Source organism: Grammomys surdaster, unplaced genomic scaffold, assembly GCF_004785775.1.
Source record: "Grammomys surdaster isolate TR1022 unplaced genomic scaffold, NIH_TR_1.0 60, whole genome shotgun sequence".
NCBI classification, from domain to species: Eukaryota; Metazoa; Chordata; class Mammalia; order Rodentia; family Muridae; genus Grammomys; species Grammomys surdaster.
Window position 1 is genome coordinate 7,041,372 of NW_021604562.1, and position 18,943 is coordinate 7,060,314.

General features: G+C 37.0%; 1 protein-coding gene across 4 annotated transcripts in view; it reads right to left on the reverse strand.

Moving 5' to 3' along the window:
- Gria3 (glutamate ionotropic receptor AMPA type subunit 3) overlaps positions 1 to 18,943 on the reverse strand; it is a 254,584-nt gene that overhangs the window by 71,989 nt on the left and 163,652 nt on the right. For all 4 annotated transcript variants that reach the window (XR_003714207.1, XM_028787867.1, XM_028788498.1 and 1 more), the window contains 5 exons: positions 15,023 to 15,184; positions 11,762 to 11,929; positions 7,810 to 7,914; positions 7,241 to 7,348; positions 5,331 to 5,537 (listed from right to left, as the gene is read on the reverse strand). Coding sequence is in view for 3 of the 4 variants with exons in the window: in XM_028787867.1 (XP_028643700.1) it covers positions 5,331 to 5,537; positions 7,241 to 7,348; positions 7,810 to 7,914; positions 11,762 to 11,929; positions 15,023 to 15,184 (750 nt within the window). In the remaining variant the exon portion in view is untranslated. The remainder of the gene's footprint in view (positions 1 to 5,330; positions 5,538 to 7,240; positions 7,349 to 7,809; positions 7,915 to 11,761; positions 11,930 to 15,022; positions 15,185 to 18,943) is intronic.

Sequence of the window (18,943 nt, forward strand, 5' to 3'; positions counted from 1 at the left end):
CCTGCTCCCTGCTCCCTGCTCCCTGCTCCCTGCTCCCTGCTCCCTGCATCAAGCCTAAAGCTCTAGTGGCCCTCAGCAGGCATTTCCTCCAGAAAATTTAATGTGTTAGAAAAAAAGAGTGAAGCAGAAGATGGACAATAGGAACACAATGGCTGTGTGTTAGGAAACGGATTAAACTGCTTTATTGGCTGTACTCTATGAGATGTTTGTTGTCTGCCATTGTTAAGATCTGGAGAAAGGGATGAGGACTATTTAAATCAGGGCAGCAACAAGCAGAGTCACAACAGGATTCCCTCATTTCTTTATCCAGAACAGATGTATCAGTATGGGTCTATTGATTTGAACTCCTTGTCCTTGGGGAGCTGAGGGATTTAAAGACTCACTGAAGATAAACGGTCATCCCGGGAGCTGGATGAAGGCCCTGCGATGCTAAATTTGGTTGGGAATATTTCCCCAACCCTATGCTCAGAATAGAAGACTTTCATGTATCATTAATGCTTTTCCCTGGAGTCTATGTGTCCATTCAGTAGAGGAGCACTTTTATCAAACCATCAGTCCTTTCTGCCAGAGCCCAGTGTAATCACCTGAAGATCAGCAATGAATGCATAGCATCTGATACTGGATCCTTGCTTCTCCACTTTTAACTGGGAGGACAGATTGACTCTCTGCCTTTGTTAATGGAAAAGAAATGTGTCTTAGGATAGTGACAATCTAAGGTAATTTCTTATAGGCAACGAAATGTGATTGTAAGTAGTATCTGCTGAGTTGCCATTTCTCCTGGGAGGGAGAGACTGGGACACCCAAGGACCATGACTTGGAATCCACATATACCAATCTTATCTTCATTCCTGAGCTTTCTGCTATTTTCCAAGTCAGAAGAACCAATCTGGATGATATCGTTCCTGGCCTTTCCCAAAGCAATCCCACGTCATCTTTATTCTTAATTCTAGGTGCTAAGAACATAAAGAATGTGGCAGTGGCCCACTGGGAGGCATCCTCTTCATAACTGGGGCTTCAATTTCCTTCTAGCCCATTTCTTGCCTTTTCTTCATTTTCTCTTTCTTTCTTTCTTTCTTTCTTTCTTTCTTTCTTTTTTTAAAAATAAACCTTGTTAGGTCATATATCTTTTCTGAGAACAGAACCTTCCAGCTATTTACATTATATTTTTAAATATTTCAAGAGATTACTAGAGATTAGTATTGCATTGCCCTAGAGGGTACATAGAAATATAATGAGTATCTTAGATGGAATTGCTCATAATCCAGCTAGAATGCAAACCTTTTACCCTGAAGCCGTGAAGAAATGACATATCTGACTGCAATAATATCAAGATTCCCATAAGCTGAGAAGCTTAGTGAGCTGAGTCAATGTAAACCAGTGGACAGAGCACTAGACCAGGCATACTGGTATTCGAGTTGCCAAAGTGTGATTTTTGTGCTATTGTCAAAATTTGATTTTTGCCACCACCCCTTCTCCTTGAGAAATTGCTGTTTCTCTTGTGCTTCTGCAAGCTTCAATTTCTTGGTTTACTCAATGGGCAATGCTAATATTTGGGCCCTGGTGGATCTCCTAGTCATCTGTGAAAATGAATTAGATGTTTGGCTAAAGAATATTTAAGAATCCTGATAGCCACAAATGTTCTTTTAAAACGCCCTCTTAAAACACTTGCTATTTGGGAGCAGTAAAAACTGGTGGTGTGCGAGCCATTTGAGCCGGAATGATTACTATGTGGCAGTGTTACAGAAATCCAGCTCTAAATCAAAATTGCTAAAAGCAGGTGGACAGCTTCAAGACCACAATGTTCTGAAGGGCTTACATAATGGGGAACATTGTATGCTGCTGACGTTTGTTTCAAAAATAATCTTCTTAGAGATACAAGGTGCCCCAACATCAACTTTGATTTGAATTTCTTTAGAGGAAAAAAAATTCAGGAATCTTCTGAAAAGAGACTAATTAACTTCTTTATTCTTTACAGAACTTAATTCCTTTTGACTTTTTTTTTTCTTGAAACTTCATCACAAATACAGAAATGTCTTTGGCAAAGTTTTCTACAGCTCTGCCTTCCTTTATCGTTTTCCTGCTCTGATCCATAGTACATACAAAAGGCATAGGAGGCTATAGTAGGAAGATGAAGCCGTGCTTATCTGTGTAGTTTTCCTGCTAAATGCAAGTCATAGTTTTCCTGTTCTCCATCTTTTTGTCTATTAAGCACTCTGGGAAATCATCAGACACTTTTTTCCACCTTCTTTTTCTGAACCAACTTACAAACCACAAGAGGTCAGAACTGCCAGAAATGTAAGCCTGTGTTTTCATCACCCCCACCATTTCTATCATGTACAGAGATATTGAAAAGTTTCTAATGGCAAAAGATTAAAACTTCTCCATGAAGATGAGGGTACATTTAGCTTATGCTATCCTCCTCTCTGACAGCAAGCTCTTGCTCCTAGCACGGCAGAAAAGTCTAGTTTTTCTATTCCTAGATTTTAGAGGAAAGTGTAGTTTGACAGTCTACTTCAGTGAATTGGTTTGCTGTCAGTTGTCCAGAATCACTTTGTATTATTCAGCTTAGAAAACATCAGAGACTTCTTCTAGGTCAGGAGAGGGGAGAGGATGCGCCTTTAAGAGCCTTCCCAGGCAGAGAGGAAAGCTCTTCCCAGAGCAGCAGGAGAATGAGAGAAAGGTTGCTTCAGAAATCTCACCTTTTCAAAATTGAGGAGATGAGGTCTGAATTACTAAACAAAGCACTCTGTATTTCTCAAGTTCCCTCAGTTACAAATAGATGAAGTAGGAAAAGAAAGGGATGTGTAGAGATTAAATCATGCAGCAAGGAGAACATCCCAGAGGAGAAACCAAACACCACGAGAGTGCAACACTTCATCTGAACAATGTCAGGAAATCTCTTATCCTATATCACCATGCCTGACATCTTGCTCAATGCTAGGAGGGCATGGATCTATTTCCAGACTGTGCTAGGTTTCTTTGAAGATACTACAGGGCTCTGACCATTCCATTTCGATGGGCTGGTGAACTGATGGACTAGATCACATCAGATAACTGGAGCAGTATTAATTTACACCTCAATTTCTTGCCATGTTACTAAAGCATCGATAACTTCTCTCAAGAATGGCCAAGGCACCAAAAACCTTTTATAATAAATTTCAAATATTATTCCAGATGGAATGGGCCCAAAACAACTCTTTCTATTGAATAGTATGGTGAACTAATTAAAAGCACATGAACCTCATAGATCCAAGGGACTGTGTTGTTGTTAAGGTCAGAATGTGTGTGCCTCTCTTTATATGTTAAAATTGTCATCTGTAAAGTAATGTTATTAGGAAATGGGTTATTTAGGAAGTGGTTACTCTATGAAGCAGAACCCTCATAAATAGGATTAGTGCTCTTATATAAGAGACTTCGGAGACTAATTGCCCCTTCCCTAATATGAGGATGCAACAAGTAGGTACAATTTATGAGCTAGAAAGTTCATCATTACAAGACAATTAAATCTTTGATCATGAACATCACAACCTCCAGAGTCGTGAGAAATCAATATCTGTTGTTTGTAAGCCACTGGTCTAATACACTTTCTTCTAGCAGCCTGAACAACTAAGATGGGCCCTGTAGGATGTTTGGTCTTTGGAATGTGACTTCAATTCTTAGCTTAAATAGTCTCACATATACAATGAGGTTACTAATGGAAATTCTTAAAAGGCATGTTGTGAAGATTAAGGTACAGAATGCCTGTAAAGTACTTAGCACAGTAGGTAGCAGCCAGTGAACACTCTATAAGTGCTAGCTAATAATAACAAAAATATTGCCTTATTTTTCCCACCATGAGCTAACTTTAATGAATCTTTGTCAATCATTATTGTATACAGATATTGATTCATTAGGGCAAAGAGTGAATTTTCCTTATGTAATGTACTAAATGCAGGGAGAGCTATAGGCAAGACAATATCTTTTGAGTGTTGGGGAGATTAGGGACAAGAAAAAGAAAACATTGTCACCTGGAAAGTGAGAGGCTAGTGTCATGTCCAAATGGTTGAGAGTGGCTTAGGGTCCTCAGAAACCAACTGAGTTGTCTGTCCCTCTCTGGAAGTGGAAAATCTCTTTTTCGTCTCTCAGTTCACTTGCATCTCATCTGCAACTCAGTCCTGCCCCAGTTCCCAGGGCCAACCTTGACCTAAGGCAGGTGGTGATTGGCTCCAGCCCCACAGATGGAGGCGGGGGTTCAAGTTACTGTGCTGTTTGTCTGGCAAGAGGACAGTGTCCCAGTTTTGATACCTGGGGCCCAGCCTCATTTTAAGCTTTAGTTCCCATTCTGTGTCCTCATTTTTAGAAATAAGCTTCTTCCTTTATGCTGGTTTCTAAAAGCCTATTCTAAAAACATATTAAGTGACCCCAGTAGTCTTTTCTGCTTGAGTGACACCCTATTTGTGCTGGCTACCACTGGAGTCATTTTCGTAATCCTCCATCCAACAGAAACATGGGTGTTTTCTTCTTACCAACTGTGACTTTCTCAGCACACATACATCCAGTTCATTTATCTTCTCAATATCTGTTGTCTAGATGGGTACCAATCACAGCAAGTGATTCTTGTTTAGTAAGACTAAATATCTTCTGATATTTAGATCTGAACTTTGGTTCACTAGAGATTGGTTTATGAAATGAGCAGTTCTGATGGCCAATTGTACCTATCTTCATATACTTCATTGTTCTGCCTAAGATCTGATCTTCCCTGAGACCAAAACCACTTAAAATGTAGTCACCAAGGAGCTGTGACAATACCACTGTAGTCTTAAGAAAGGGAATTGCAATAATGTAGATCTGATTTGCTGATGTAAAACTAGAGGTAGGGATACAGCTAAGTGATAGACAGATGGTAAAAAGTCTTAACTAAGGTAATAATGTTGATGGTTGGGATGAAGAGTGCATTTAGATTTGAAAGACTGGTTCATTAGACACAAGGGGACCAGTGAAGTAAGCTGGCGATACTGTTAAGGAACTACATGAGTAGGTGGTTCTGGTACCTGATTCAGTGAAACACAGAAGGGATAAGGAATAGACTCTAAATAGAGGGCAGATTATGCTTAATGTGGCGAAGTACAGTCCTTCAATTTTATTTTTCTTTTTGTAAAATAACCTTATTGTTCAAAGGATGCTACTGATAGTCTCCCTTTCCTGACCTCAACAACATGAGAAACTATTTGTTTTTATAGACTCATAAAACCTCTGAAATCTGATAATCTTGAGACTGAACACTAAATCCTTTCATTTTTTGTTAACTGAAAAGCATAGAAATAGATAACAGTGAAAGTGAAAATACTTACTCCATAGACAAGTTCCCCAACCATGCCATTCCATATTTTAGTCTCTGGATCCCTTGCGCCATATTTCCCATCACCGACAATGGACAATTTGTATTTGATTCTTACGTGTTTGGCTATTTCATAGGCTAAATCGACACAATAGCCTTCATAGCGCTCATTTCCTTCCAGTTGCTCATGATTCTTTTTATACATTACATATGGTGATTCCTTAGAGACCAGAAAAAATGAACAAAAGATTACTCATCCATTTTTTTCCAAGATGCGGTAAATGTAATAGGAAGACACTTTCCTCTCTGTTCCTATTGAGGCTTGGTGTATGGAAATGAAATTGTGACTTAATAAGGAAGGGAGCCTCAATCAACTATTCATGGAGCCATGTACTCCTTGGAGCCCCTAACTGGTGATTTAATGACGTAGAGAAACATTTAAATTTTTTTCCCCCAGAATTTGAAAGCAGGACTAGTTTCTACCAGTAAAGGCTTTTGATGTAGTTGAATTGGAAAGTACTATCTCCTTCGGTATATAAAGAGGATTTGCCTTTGATTTCTTAGGATGTATTAGGTAGGGGCTACAGCTAGCTGAGGCAGGCCATAGGGAATCACTACAGTCCTTGTGAAGCTAGAATGTTTGACTGGCTCTTTTTTCCATCTGAGGGCTATATACAGTTCTTAGGATAAAGTGAAGAAGAGAAGTTGGTATGTGCTGTTTAAATGCCATACTTGTTTTTACCTGAGGAACACATTTCATTAAAAAAAAAAAGACAGCTTTTGGAAAATCATTTGGAAATGACATTACCCCATCACATGTCTATAGTGTATTGTATTTTGTGGAATACTTCTATATAACTAATTGTGTCTTGAAATGGTCCTAAGGCACAGGTAAGAGGTTATTATTATTTATTTCCATTCTACAAATTGCAAAAATAAAAATCTGAGGATTAGAAAAATTGTGACTTGCACAGTTATGCAAAGGAATGTTAGATTCGATATTAGAACATTAACTGATTTTCTATTTGCACACAACAACCCTAGACAATGAAGAATTAGACTTCATATCATGGTGAAGCACCATTCTTTTAGGGGAGAAGTGTAAGAGGACAATGATGTGTAAAATTGTTCCTCATTCATTCGTCCCTCTCTTGTTCTCTGTCTTTCCTTTCTGAGTATATTGCAAATGAGCCATGTTACTTATGTAGAGGAGGGACAACTTGCAGGGATCAGTTCTTTCCTTTGCCTGGTCATCAAATTCAGATCATTAGGCTTGGTGGCAAGCACTTTTATCCACTGAGCCATTCCCTCCATCCCTCTTTTCTTTTCTTCCTTTTGATTTTCTTGTAGAATCTTCACACATACTTCAGTCTGGCTGATTATCCACCTCTTCTTTTCCCTCCACACTTGCATCAACCACTTTGGATGATTTTGTCCACAATATTTTTACTTTCGTGTTGATAACACATGTGATCAATGTCCCCCACCCCATTAATCCCCCCATTAATATCTCTTTGCTCTCATGGGTCTGCAATTGAATTTCTCGGTCTTTACTCATACTTACTCCTATATTTGACAACTGGAAATTAGCATCTGAATATGAGAGAGAGAGAGCATGTAGTAATTGTTTTTTCTGAGCCTTGTTGTACTACTTAGTATAATATTTTCAAGTTCTGAAAACTTTCCCACAAATTATATAATATTTCTTTATGGATGAATAAAATCCCATTGTGTATAACGACATTTTGTTCATCACAGAGAGGAGCTTGAGGGTTTCTGAGCAGCTGTTGTGTTAGAACTTCTGCATGCTTAAACTCAAAACTGGCTGAATAATATTTTTAGACCTGTTCTAAATACTTAGAACTGAATAATACTTTTAGGAATGCTGTTCAGAAAGCCTCCCTACTGTATGCCCACACTTACCAGAATGGTAGTTACTACGATGGTCCTGTTCTCTGAGGATGAGCTGTCATTGCTGATTTGTTGATCTGAGAAGGGCACAAACCTTTCATACTCATTCCAGTAACCAGCCTAGAAGGAACAGACATTTGATGCGATTGCCCATTTTTCTCTCAAGAAATACTAAGTGGATTTTAAGGAGCTTGAGATTTACAAGGATTGATACCCTGTTTCTGTGTTTTTACTGCCTTCAGGACAAAAAGGATACACACATGGAGGTATGCTTGCTATTCATCTTGAGGATTCCTTTCCTCACTTTACCTTTACTGATAATTCTGCAAAACACTTGAGCCTGCTGTGTCATGACTGCTTTTTCTATCATTAAATCTTTACAGCAGACAATTGTTTGTAGTTGCAGAAAGCTGATATATAGGAGTCAAAAGCCAGTTAGTAGCTGGTAGATATGATGCAAGATAGTTTATATTCTAAAGGTTTATCCGATAGAGAGAAAGAAACACCAAAGTGGGGGATGTCTTTGTATATTTCCCACCTTTGGAGAGACATTTCTCTTATTATCTGTGTTGGCTACTTACTTTTCGAGAGCCCGAGACTTTCATTTCATACACATCAATGGTATAATTTGTCCTACGTCCATATGTATCAAATTGGATGTTTCCAGTCATTCCTTGTACTTGCACCTAGTAAAAAGGCAAAAGACGAAAAGTTAAACTAGCTTTTACATTGTCGACTCTAGGTCTCCAGGATGAAATCTTTGAGGATTTTCATTTTGGGTCATTGAATTCTATCTAGCAGATCAAGTCTTCACAGAACTTTATTAACAACATGTTCTTGGTATGCTTTTAAGTTATGAAACTTTAAGTAGGTATTAGAAATGGTTACCTGTATAATGTAGTGAGATGTCTCTAACCAGTGTTTCAACAAGTTGAACATTTCTAGTAGTCCCTTCTTAAGAATATATAAGAATATACTTTAGGCTGGAATAGGTTAATGTATTATTCTGCATTATGAATTTCTTGTGAGACATCATTGTGTCTAATCTTCATATTTCCAATATTTGAAAATAATCTGGTTTCTACAGCATGACTCAGTAATCTTAATCTGTGAAATGGGGAATCCTAGAAGTACCTATTTCTCAAAACTATTTAGTTGATTAAATGAGTTCCAAGTAATGCCTAGCATGTAGTAAGCATCACAGTGCAGTTTAACTATGTTACTGTTTGTAATTATTTGTTTATTAGTCTGTGTGTATGATACGAATATATGTAAATGCAGGTATATGTGTGCTACAGTGTATATGGGGGTCAGCAGACAATCTTCAGGAGGTGATTCATTTCTTCCCCTGTGAGATCTTCAGATTTACCTCAAGTCATCAAGTTTATGCCTCACGCACCTTAACCCAGGAAATCTTCTTTCCAGCTCCAATCTGAATTAATTACCAAGCAAAGTGAATTTAGCTATTTTTTGAGAGGGTTGCACATTTATGAACTTCTACCATGAGAGAAGCAGCCTTTCCCCCTTATTTAAACTATGTGCCAATGTACAGACAGGTAGTAGAGGGTATGGATGCCATGGAGAGATAGTTCAAAGACTGATAAAAATTTGTGAACCTCAGGGAATCATGAACGTGGGATGCTCCATAACAGAGACAGAAGTGCTGGAGCTCCATTTCTGTTTTGGGATGCCAAATTCAGAGCGTACCTACACCACCAGGGTTCCTGGTCATATGAAATCAAAAGGCCACATCTACTGACAGATTTTCTTTTCTGCTCTACAGTTTAGAACTATCAAATACAGACTGTCAGTCAATCTGGATGTTTCACTTCCTGAGTAAGGGTCAGAGACTTTAAAGAAAAATAATCTGGTTTGTTGTTGTTGTTTTAGAATAAGCTGACAAAATATCTTTCCCTTCATTTATTGAAAATGACAAGCTAGCAAACAAGTCAGGGGCAGTAATGGGATTATACTGCCAAGGGGAAAATTGATATCAAAGCTTTGGGAATAGTTTTTAAAAGAAGTAGATTTTTGAGTACCAGTAGGAGACCATGGAACTGCTTTGATATGGCAATGCCATCCAAGCCAAAAACCGTAAACACTAAGCTTGCAGACCACATGAGATGATAGTTCTAGGTATAGAAATGGGACCTTTATTGATACATTATTCAGTAGGATGAAACTGATGCATGTTGTGATGTCTGTTTGAACTGAGACAATTGCATAGAAATCTTTCATTGCTGTACATCTTATTCAGGCCTTCAAGTCTCATTAAGAATTAGACATTCCAAAAGACCCAGGTTACCTGAACTTGATTTATGAATTGGGCAATCAACAGGTGTCCTAAAGATGCCAGCCCTCATGATGCAAAGTCTTCAGTGAGTAGGAATAGAAGTGGACCACCACTCTAAGTGAAGTCTACTTTTAGGGATATAGACTAGTATTGAATGTGAATGACAGCTTCCCACTACCTCATCTAGAATCCCTCCTTAATCCAAACAGCCTTAATGTTATTTAACTATCATTTTAATAGTCTATATCTCACTAAGTGTAGAATGGATGGCATGGCTATATATGTATTTAAACAGGCTCCATACTTGCCTCTATCTAAAAACAGTGGTTTGGTTTCCAGATTTCTTTGGAGGAAGAAAATGATTTATTTATTTATTTTTTAATTTTTTTTGTTCTGTTTTTTTTTTTTTCAAGACAAGGTTTCTCTGTGTAGCCCTGGCTGTTCTGGAACTCATTCTGTAGACCAGGCTGGCCTCGAACTCAGAAATCCGCCTGCCTCTGCCTCCTAAGAAAATGATTTATTGAGAAACAAAAATACACTAGTCACAAGGAAGGATGCTGGTACATCATGCAATCTCATTTTTAATGAACTTCAGTAAAAAGGAGTTTTTAAAAAATGTAATAAAATCAGGCTTATTTTCAGTCATTTTGAATAGCACTACTCTGAGGGACCATATTTTTTTGGAAATGCCATTGCTTTCTAGAATAGAAATTAGTTGGTCTTTAAAAAGAATTGAAGGAGCCCTGTGGTCAGATGATTGGCCATTAAGGCCTGGGAAGGAAGGTGGCTTATTTGGCCTGTCCCTTGAACTTATCAGTGAGTTAAACATCCAGAAATTTTTCTTTGTGACAGGACGGTTGGTCCTATTAATTTATAGCCAAGTTGGTTTCTTATTTTTATTTCTGGTGGCCACATTTCTACTTGGGGAAGTGGTGGTTTATGTTATGAATGGCCAATCAATTAGAAATGCTGGCTTTTGCCCATGAGGTTTTGTTGATGAAAACTCATTTTGATTCACTCTAAGGCAGTTTTATATTTCACTCATCATTATGTTCCACCTGACAATACAAATCTTGTAACTGCTAGGAAGGTGGAATTTAATTAGCTGCTCTTCAAAATCATGCACCGCTGCTTCCATAAAACTACACTCAGGGCATCTGTTAGGGAATTGACACACTGACATAAAAGTCTACACGGTATGAGAATGGCTCATATCTCTTTCTTGGAGAGAGACGCAGTGGCTACTAACCACTTTGGACTGAATGTATCCAACTTGGCAAATTAAGACAGCAGTAAGAGAGCCAATGACACAAAATGGTGTACGATATGAGGCTGTTTGCGATTCTTCCTTTCTGAGTTGTGCACAGAATTATCTTAGGATGACCTATCTCTTTGTTCATTTGGATGTCCCAAACATCAAGATAATTAGTTGGAAAGAAGAGATTCTTGTACTCTTGGAGGCTCATTTTAATGCATGCAGGGACATGTGGCAGGCATAAAGTTAAATATTCAGGAAAGAGCTCTTGCTTGGAAAGCTGCAATGAATGGGTGATATTGCTCCTAGTGTAAATAATGGAATCTGTTCAAAGGACACTGCTTGAAGCCTTAAATGATCTCCTACCCAGTAAATGCTAAAAACAAGTGACCTATTTGATCATCTATCCATTGATTCCTTGTACTTTTCTTTAGGCTTTTTCTTTGTGGCACTGGGCAAAAGCCTCTTAAGTAGGTCTAGAAATGCACCATGTTCCTGCAGTCTACCATGCAGAATAGAATAAGTGTTCTTGTTGACAACAGAAATACTATCACACTGGCTCAGTTTCACAGTTCATTCAGACTCCTAATTTGTCTGATGAGCCCAAGAATGCTTCTGTCCTTTGTAATGCCTATCTTGAAGTTAAGATCATTTTATAAAAAAAAAATCACATATCTTCATAGGAAATGTCATATTTGTAGAAGATATGTTATTTTGAAGCTACTTATTAATTCAATCTATAATTTTGGAGGATACCAAGTTTCATTTACCATGTACCAAAGCATAGAACCAAAGATTTATTTGCCCTAAATTTATTTTTTTTCAAACTTCACAGCAGAACTTTCTATTGGTGGAATTCTAGATTTGGGTGACTATCCACACATATCTTTTCTGCACAGCCTGAGATGCTGTTTCTTTAGGACTGAGGTCTTCCTTTTTTGTGTCTTTCTAAGTCCCATCCTCCTGAACAAGCAATTGTCCTTACCATTTTCAGAGCTCTCTCGATATCAATTCCTTGGCTCCAGGGCACAGCAGGATTTGCTAAGCAGTCTCCAGCGCTGCCTCTGCGGGATACATCCACTCGCTGCCTCCTCAGGTATCGAAAGGCTTCTGCTATGACCAGTATTGCATCATGTGTCAATGCAGACGTATACTAAAATAAATGCATGAAAAACAAGATAGCGTGACAAATGACATCCTCCAAACTTGCCTTGTTCCTTGTGCTTTTCATTCACTTCCACCTTTTGCTCTGCAAAGATATTATCCTAATTATTTGAGTTCAAAATTCTCTGTGGGCAAGCCTGATTTTGATGCATTCAGCAATGATGCCTCTTACCTCATGTGTGCACATGTTAGGGTTATTAAAATCAAATGGCTCAAGGGAATCTCGTTTTTGCTCTTAATACTGTTTGATATTGAGTGAGTATAAAAGGCTTGATATTTTGTAAGAGGAGAAATGCATGTGATGTTACAGGATCACATGTATAGATTAGAGAGGAAATAGGATAACCTAAAGCAAGGCTGAGTTATTGCTGTTTGTAATAGAAAATTCAGATCTGCTGTTTACTTAGGGGAAAATGGAAATAGCTAAGTTAGACAGCTTGAAATTAATTTGGAAGGAAACATTAATCATTTCTGTCTGGACCATGTTTGAAGCAAGCTAGGACCTCTGGCCAGCAATAAATCAGTTTTTGTTTCCCAGGGGGTAGCAAAAACCAAAGATGCTTTTCAAGTGTCGAAAATTACAATCGTTATTGAGTTTTAAAACTGATAATGTTGACAATTCGTCGGCAATGCTTCATGATGCTACCTCTCTCAGGCAAGAACACTTTACTTTCTGTTCCTTGCATACAGTGACATGTTCTACTAGGGATGCTGCTAGTCACTTAACACAAGGGATTTGATTATCTGCAGTTTGAAATGGTGGATGTTTTTCCATTAAATGAATCAACAAAGCGTGATTAAAATAAGCTGGCCACTGTTTTGCAAGGGTGATGAATACTTGTAGAATATGGAATCTTATTGACTTTTTAAAATGTAGCAAAATGTCCTAAGGGGAGTTCTCACTATATAAAAGTCTGTCCAAATACAATTTCGAGTGAATACATTGTTGTCTCTACAACTATCAATTTACTTTTCTCTTGTTACTTTTCTTTCAGAAGCAACTCATCAAGTATGACTATAACTGGAACATATTTTCTTTCATGAAGAAAAATCTTTGTGTTTGCCCATCCTATTACTACCTAAAGCCAACAGAGTGGTGATTTACCTTCGAACCAACTGCATGAATTGTCACTAGTCTTAATGCAATTCTTCTAAAGCTATGTTAAAAGAACTGTTTAATTTTGTACTTTATCCAGTTTCTGTATGCATGCATGAGATTGCCCAGTCAATCTAAAATAAATCATAAAAAGAAATATTTATGAATTATAGATTAAACAGCATCTAGATTTTAATTTCTAGATGATTTTTCCAACGCTATATATTCTATATCAAGTATTAAAGTAGGATCTTTGATTGATTCAACACAAGGTTAAATACTTTTTAAACTATTTGTACGGTTTTACTTATAAGACTATGCATTTTTTTTGTAGTAAATACTAGCACGTTTCATACACACACTCATTATTAATGGGTACCTGAGATGGTTTTCATTATCTTTTTTAGAAGTTATACATCTTCAGAGCAAGGATAATCTATACTGCAGTATTTATCTTTATATCTTTATTTTTGTTCATTTTCTGTGTCTAACATTGTGTTTATAAAATTGTTGAGAACACTTAAAATAATCAATAAATGTATCTTTGTCTTACATAGTTGCTAAATTTACACATCACAAAGCAGCATGGTTAGGCAGTTTCGTGGGAATATAAACTTTTATAAATTCGCCTAAGTAAAGCATGAGAAATCATACCAGTTTCATACATTAAAAGAGATTTGATTATAAAGGATTCCTCAGTGGGAATGTGACCATACTCACCAAGACAAATGAGAACATCTGGTCTGAGCAAGGGGCAGGATGATTTAAGATGTAAATGCCCTGGAAAACTCTGGCACATATAATCTATATTACAGTCATACAATTAGCTTCTAACTAGTGAGTGACTTTATTGAATTATGAAATTATGTCTAGCTCACAAGTTTTCTAGAGCATTTCAATTGTTTAAAAATTTTACTTGTATTTACTTGTATCTGAACTTTACAGGTCCTGATGTGACCTGTCCAGGGTTGTAGGGAATACATCTCTTCTTTCATCTATTTTCCCTACTGTTCTCTACCCTATTATTGTCAGGGAGAAAGGAGAACTGGAAAGTATGAGAAAGAAGACCTTCCTCAGTTTCCCTTTTTAAAGGGGGAAGGTTTTAACATACTTGATTCTTCTTACGTCACAGTCATTGTATCGTTGTATCATTGTATGCATTTTTAGTGTAGAAGCAAAAAAGAATTAAAATCTAGTTTTATATTTGAATTGGTGTGCTGAGGTAACCAGTAATATGTATTCCTTCAAAAATACATATTTGAATATTAATATATTATATATATTAAGAAACCTTTGTGTAGCACAAATAATTTCCACCTAATATATCTGTTTTAAAATCATGAGTAAGCAATAGGTTTTCTAACCATAGGGAACACATATGAAAAATATGCACTCTAAATATGACTTTCTGTTTTTAATATTCTTATCTTGATTTTGGGAAAATGAGTAACTTAGGTAATCTAATTATTTTTAAAGACACTTTTCTGGACAGGTAACTATTTCTGTTCAATATTTCCGTACATATGGGTAATATATATTCTATATTAGAGACAAAGTCACTTGGGTGTTCTGAGATTCATGGAAGTTATTATCATGGGGCAATCACATAAATAATGTAAAATCCAATTTTCTGTTTTAGACTATCAATCTTTACCTATTCCTACTGCCTCTACCCTTTGCCTAATTCAGGTTCTTGTAATAGTGTAAATTACTATGAGAATAGTAGAAATGAGATTCATTTAAACATTAAACTAATTTATTTTCAAACACTAGGTTTTTTTTTTTTTACAAGAGCCATTCTCTATAGTTTATTTGGGTGTTAGGTTATACTATAATATCAGTTGCAGCTGATTTTATATTTTAAGAGTTGGTGAATCACGTCTGAGGGAAGAGCACTTGATCACAGGATGGTTGTAAGTATATAAAGGGCATATTGAAAAGCTTTGGAAAGCTGGCCTTCATTGTCTGTGTGTCATGGAGCATTACCTTTAGTGGTGCATTCTTGGCTTCAGGGAATTCCCTTTCATCCAGTCTCACCCAGCGCTGTATGAACTGCTGAACCATTGGGTTTTCATTGTTGACAATCTGGAAACCTGTAATGTTGGCTCCCCCATGCATGACTCTTTCCAGTAAAATGTCAGTAAAACCCTGGAAAGATAGTGAAAAGGACCATGACTGTGAGAGACATACATTTCTTGTACATTTATCTGTTGGAGTGAAAGGATGAAATGAAAGATTCCTTCCCTAGGATTACTTATTAGCAATAAAGAAGGTCTTGGCCATGAAACCAACTCTTAGGCCACCATGTCTTTGAAAGTACAAACAAAATGGAGAAATGGTGCATGCTTCCATTTTTCTGTCTGTGACTGATGCAGGTTTTGCTTTTAAGCAAATATTTTGTTTCATTTACCTGTATTTTTCTTTTGGTCTTATAGAGAGTTCAAATACAACATGTGACTAGAGAATGTTGATGTTTGACCATAAGAAGTGCTAAAGAAAATCTTTTCTTCACCTTAACATGCTGAGCAGAGAAAAGTGTTTCAGATTCTTGTGATGAGTATTTAGACATTTGTGATTCACAGAAATACCAGTGAGTGAAGCTGACAGCTTGCCTGTATATGATGGCATAAACCCCAGGGTGCGTCTCACATGAATCCATAAATGAGTCTTGACATCTGTATAGCATTCACCATTTGCTCCTTCACTTGCTCTGGTTACCATCTGGTGTCTTTGTCACCCAAGTACTTCAAAGTGCTCTCCCCAGGGTTCACACCTAAGCCTTTTTCCACACGGGCACTGCCAACTCCTTTGGGTATTACTGTCTTCTGGGATACTCTGCCCAGGAATTGCTGCTACTTCTGTTGGATATCTGTCTCCTGTGCTCTGTTGCTCATGTGTCAGAATCCTTAATGAATGGATGCCGGCTTTCTATATCAATGGGAGGGAAGGTGGGAAAATCTCAGAGGAGTTGGGGGAGAGAAAACCATAATCAGAATATATTGTATGAAAAAAAACCCTATTTACAGTAAAAGAAAAAAAAATGTGCCTAGAGACAGCAGACTTTTGTGGCAGTAAGAAGGAAAAAGACACTAGCATCTGGGAACTTCCTTTATTTTTCAAATATAGGAGTTGGCTAGTTCTGAGTCTTCCTCCAACATAGCTGCTACTAAAATTCATGTGAATAGCCTGTGTACCTTATTGTTCTTGTGTTAAAAAAGAAAACAAGAAACAGACATTAGAAAAGAAAATAGATTTATTTACCATTTGGGAAAATTGTAAAGAGAAAAAATTGCACAATGTATCTGTGGCAATTTTACTGCTTGTAAAAAAATCAAGAGACAAAAATTGGAAAATGTATTGATTTTTCTGTGAAAAAAAAAAGAAGAGGTCATGAATTTAAGAGGAAGGTGAAGGAGAAAAGGGAGGAGAGGGAAGGGGTAGAAGTAATGTGCATACAGTACTTACGTATCAAGTTCTTCTGGAGGACAAACATTTTAAGTTTAAACTAAAAAACAAAAAGAAATGGGAAGAAGCTCCTCTCTTCTTTAGATTATCGTCAGGATTTTGTGTGTGTATATGTTCACTTGTTTATGTGTTCATGTGTACGAATTTGTGTAGCATATGTGTGAACATGTGTGTGGAGACCAGTGGTCCATGTTGAACTCTTTTCTAAATTGCTCTCCAGTTTTGTTTTGTTTTGCTTTTGAGGCAAAAATCTCTTGATAAAGAGCTCGTTGACTTGGGTATGTTGGCTAGCCAATTAGTTCCAGGGTTCTCCTGTCTCTTCCAACTCCCTTTCCCCCACACTTGGATAGCAGGCACTCACCCCTAGGCCTACCTTTTCTACGTGAGTTTTAGGGACTTAAATTCAGGACCATATCTATAACTTTTTAAACTGAGCAGTCTTCCAGCCCAGCCTCACCTCTTAACACTTCAGTGTAAGAAAATTTCAAATACACAGAAACTTTCAAAGCAACATGCAGTGAACACCCTTAAAGTCGATATTCACATTTTACTATTGATGTTCTCTGGTCCACTAGCTCATTCCATTTTTGGAATATGTTTCAAACAAAATAAGGGGTAAGTAGGTGCAGATATTAGTGTACTTTAACCCCAAAGATTTAACACCAATGTCAATAGCTATAATTTCCTGTTTATATAGTATTTTCTCCCTTCCTTTTTGTATTTGTGGTATAAATATGTGTTCATGTGGGCATGGACATGTGTACATACAAGTAAATGTGCATACATATGTGCATGTTATCTTTCTAGACTTTTTTCTTTTCTTTTTTTGAGGGAAAATTTATATCTAATGAAACATACAAAATTTTAAAAGTATACTTGATATGTTTTGATAAATGCATATGCCTATATTATCGATATTCTTATACATTCTTTCATTTTCTATTTTTTGCACTTTCTTCCTTGTGCTGTGATGATCACAAAGAAGCATGTTTATATCTTTAAGTGCATATATTCATGAATATGCATAAACTGAGCCACAAATGTAACCAGTTCTCAGAAGTGCCCCTTGTGTCCCTCTCCAATCACCAACCCCAACTTCACAGTCTTAATTTTAGAGCGCTTTAAAATAAATCAGAAAATGGTCTCAGAAAAGATTTTAGTGAGACACTTTCTCAGTAATTAGTTAGAACCCCTATCATCTTCCTTTCATTGTGAGATATGAATCTAAGGAGATTGGACAAGGAGCCAATTAGTTTGGTTTGCATACTGAGAATCACTCCTCTTTTCTAATAACCACAAGGCATCTTAAAGTTAATATTAACTTGTTGTGATGAACTTTCTCCTAAAGGATCCCTTTATGAGAGATACTAAGACAATATTTTCTCCAATTTGCTAACCTCCACACTAGAATCACCAGAGAAACAAGCTCGTGTATAAAACCTAGCAGAGGCTATCATTGCTATGAAAGTTTATTAGAATATGGGTTTAATTAATAGCTTCAATTTTACCAAGTGAAAACATTGGGAAGTAACAGATACTGTGCAAGAAAACCAACTGCCTATTTGTATGCTGTCATGGGTAAAGGGTAAGATCTTTGATGTCTTCCTTAGGTAGGTGAACCAGTTTTCACAGTGGTCAAGTTAGGGGTAAGGCTTTAAAAATCTCTCAGAAGATTCATCAAGCAAATGATCATTAAATATATGGATGGCAAAATGGTTCAATAAAATGGTAGAGGATCAGTGGCAGAAGACAGCCGAGAAAGATTTTGATGCCTCCTTCTCTGCCTACTCTATTTGTTGCACTTATAGAAGAATTGTTCTATTTCTAAAATGAATTGCTACAGTCTATCATTGTGTACAGCCACAAATTGACAATGTTGTAAATTGAGGCCTCAAACTCTCCAGAGTTAGTGAAATAACTATTACAAGAAAGCTGACTAGCAGACATGTAGTAGGTAGACTATAAACATGGAATGGCAAGACTAAGAGTAATGGGTATAGACTAAAAGGCAAACACTGCTAGACTCCTACCTTCCAAATTTTTAGGCACTATATTTTGTCATAATTTGTAGTTAGATTATTGTGCGTGTCATTGGGTTGAACACTCGCAACCCTTCATAGTGTTTTGTTGGCTTAAAATCATTGTAAAGACACTAAAAAGAACAGGATAATCATAAACACATAGAATGTAAAAAAAGGATCAAATGATGGTTGAAGAGAGGGTTGTGATAAGATAATGAAGTTGGAGAAAGGAAGTGGCTGGTAACTAGCTCACTTTATCCATCCATCTGATTAAGACATTGGACATTATGATTGTTTATATCACTCTTCAAAATTCACTCCTTGCTTGGCTACACAGAGGCCTTAAATTTGATTTTGACACCAAGTCTATCTAAAGACTGTATGAACATAGCACAATAGAAGAGACCTTCAATACTTTGAC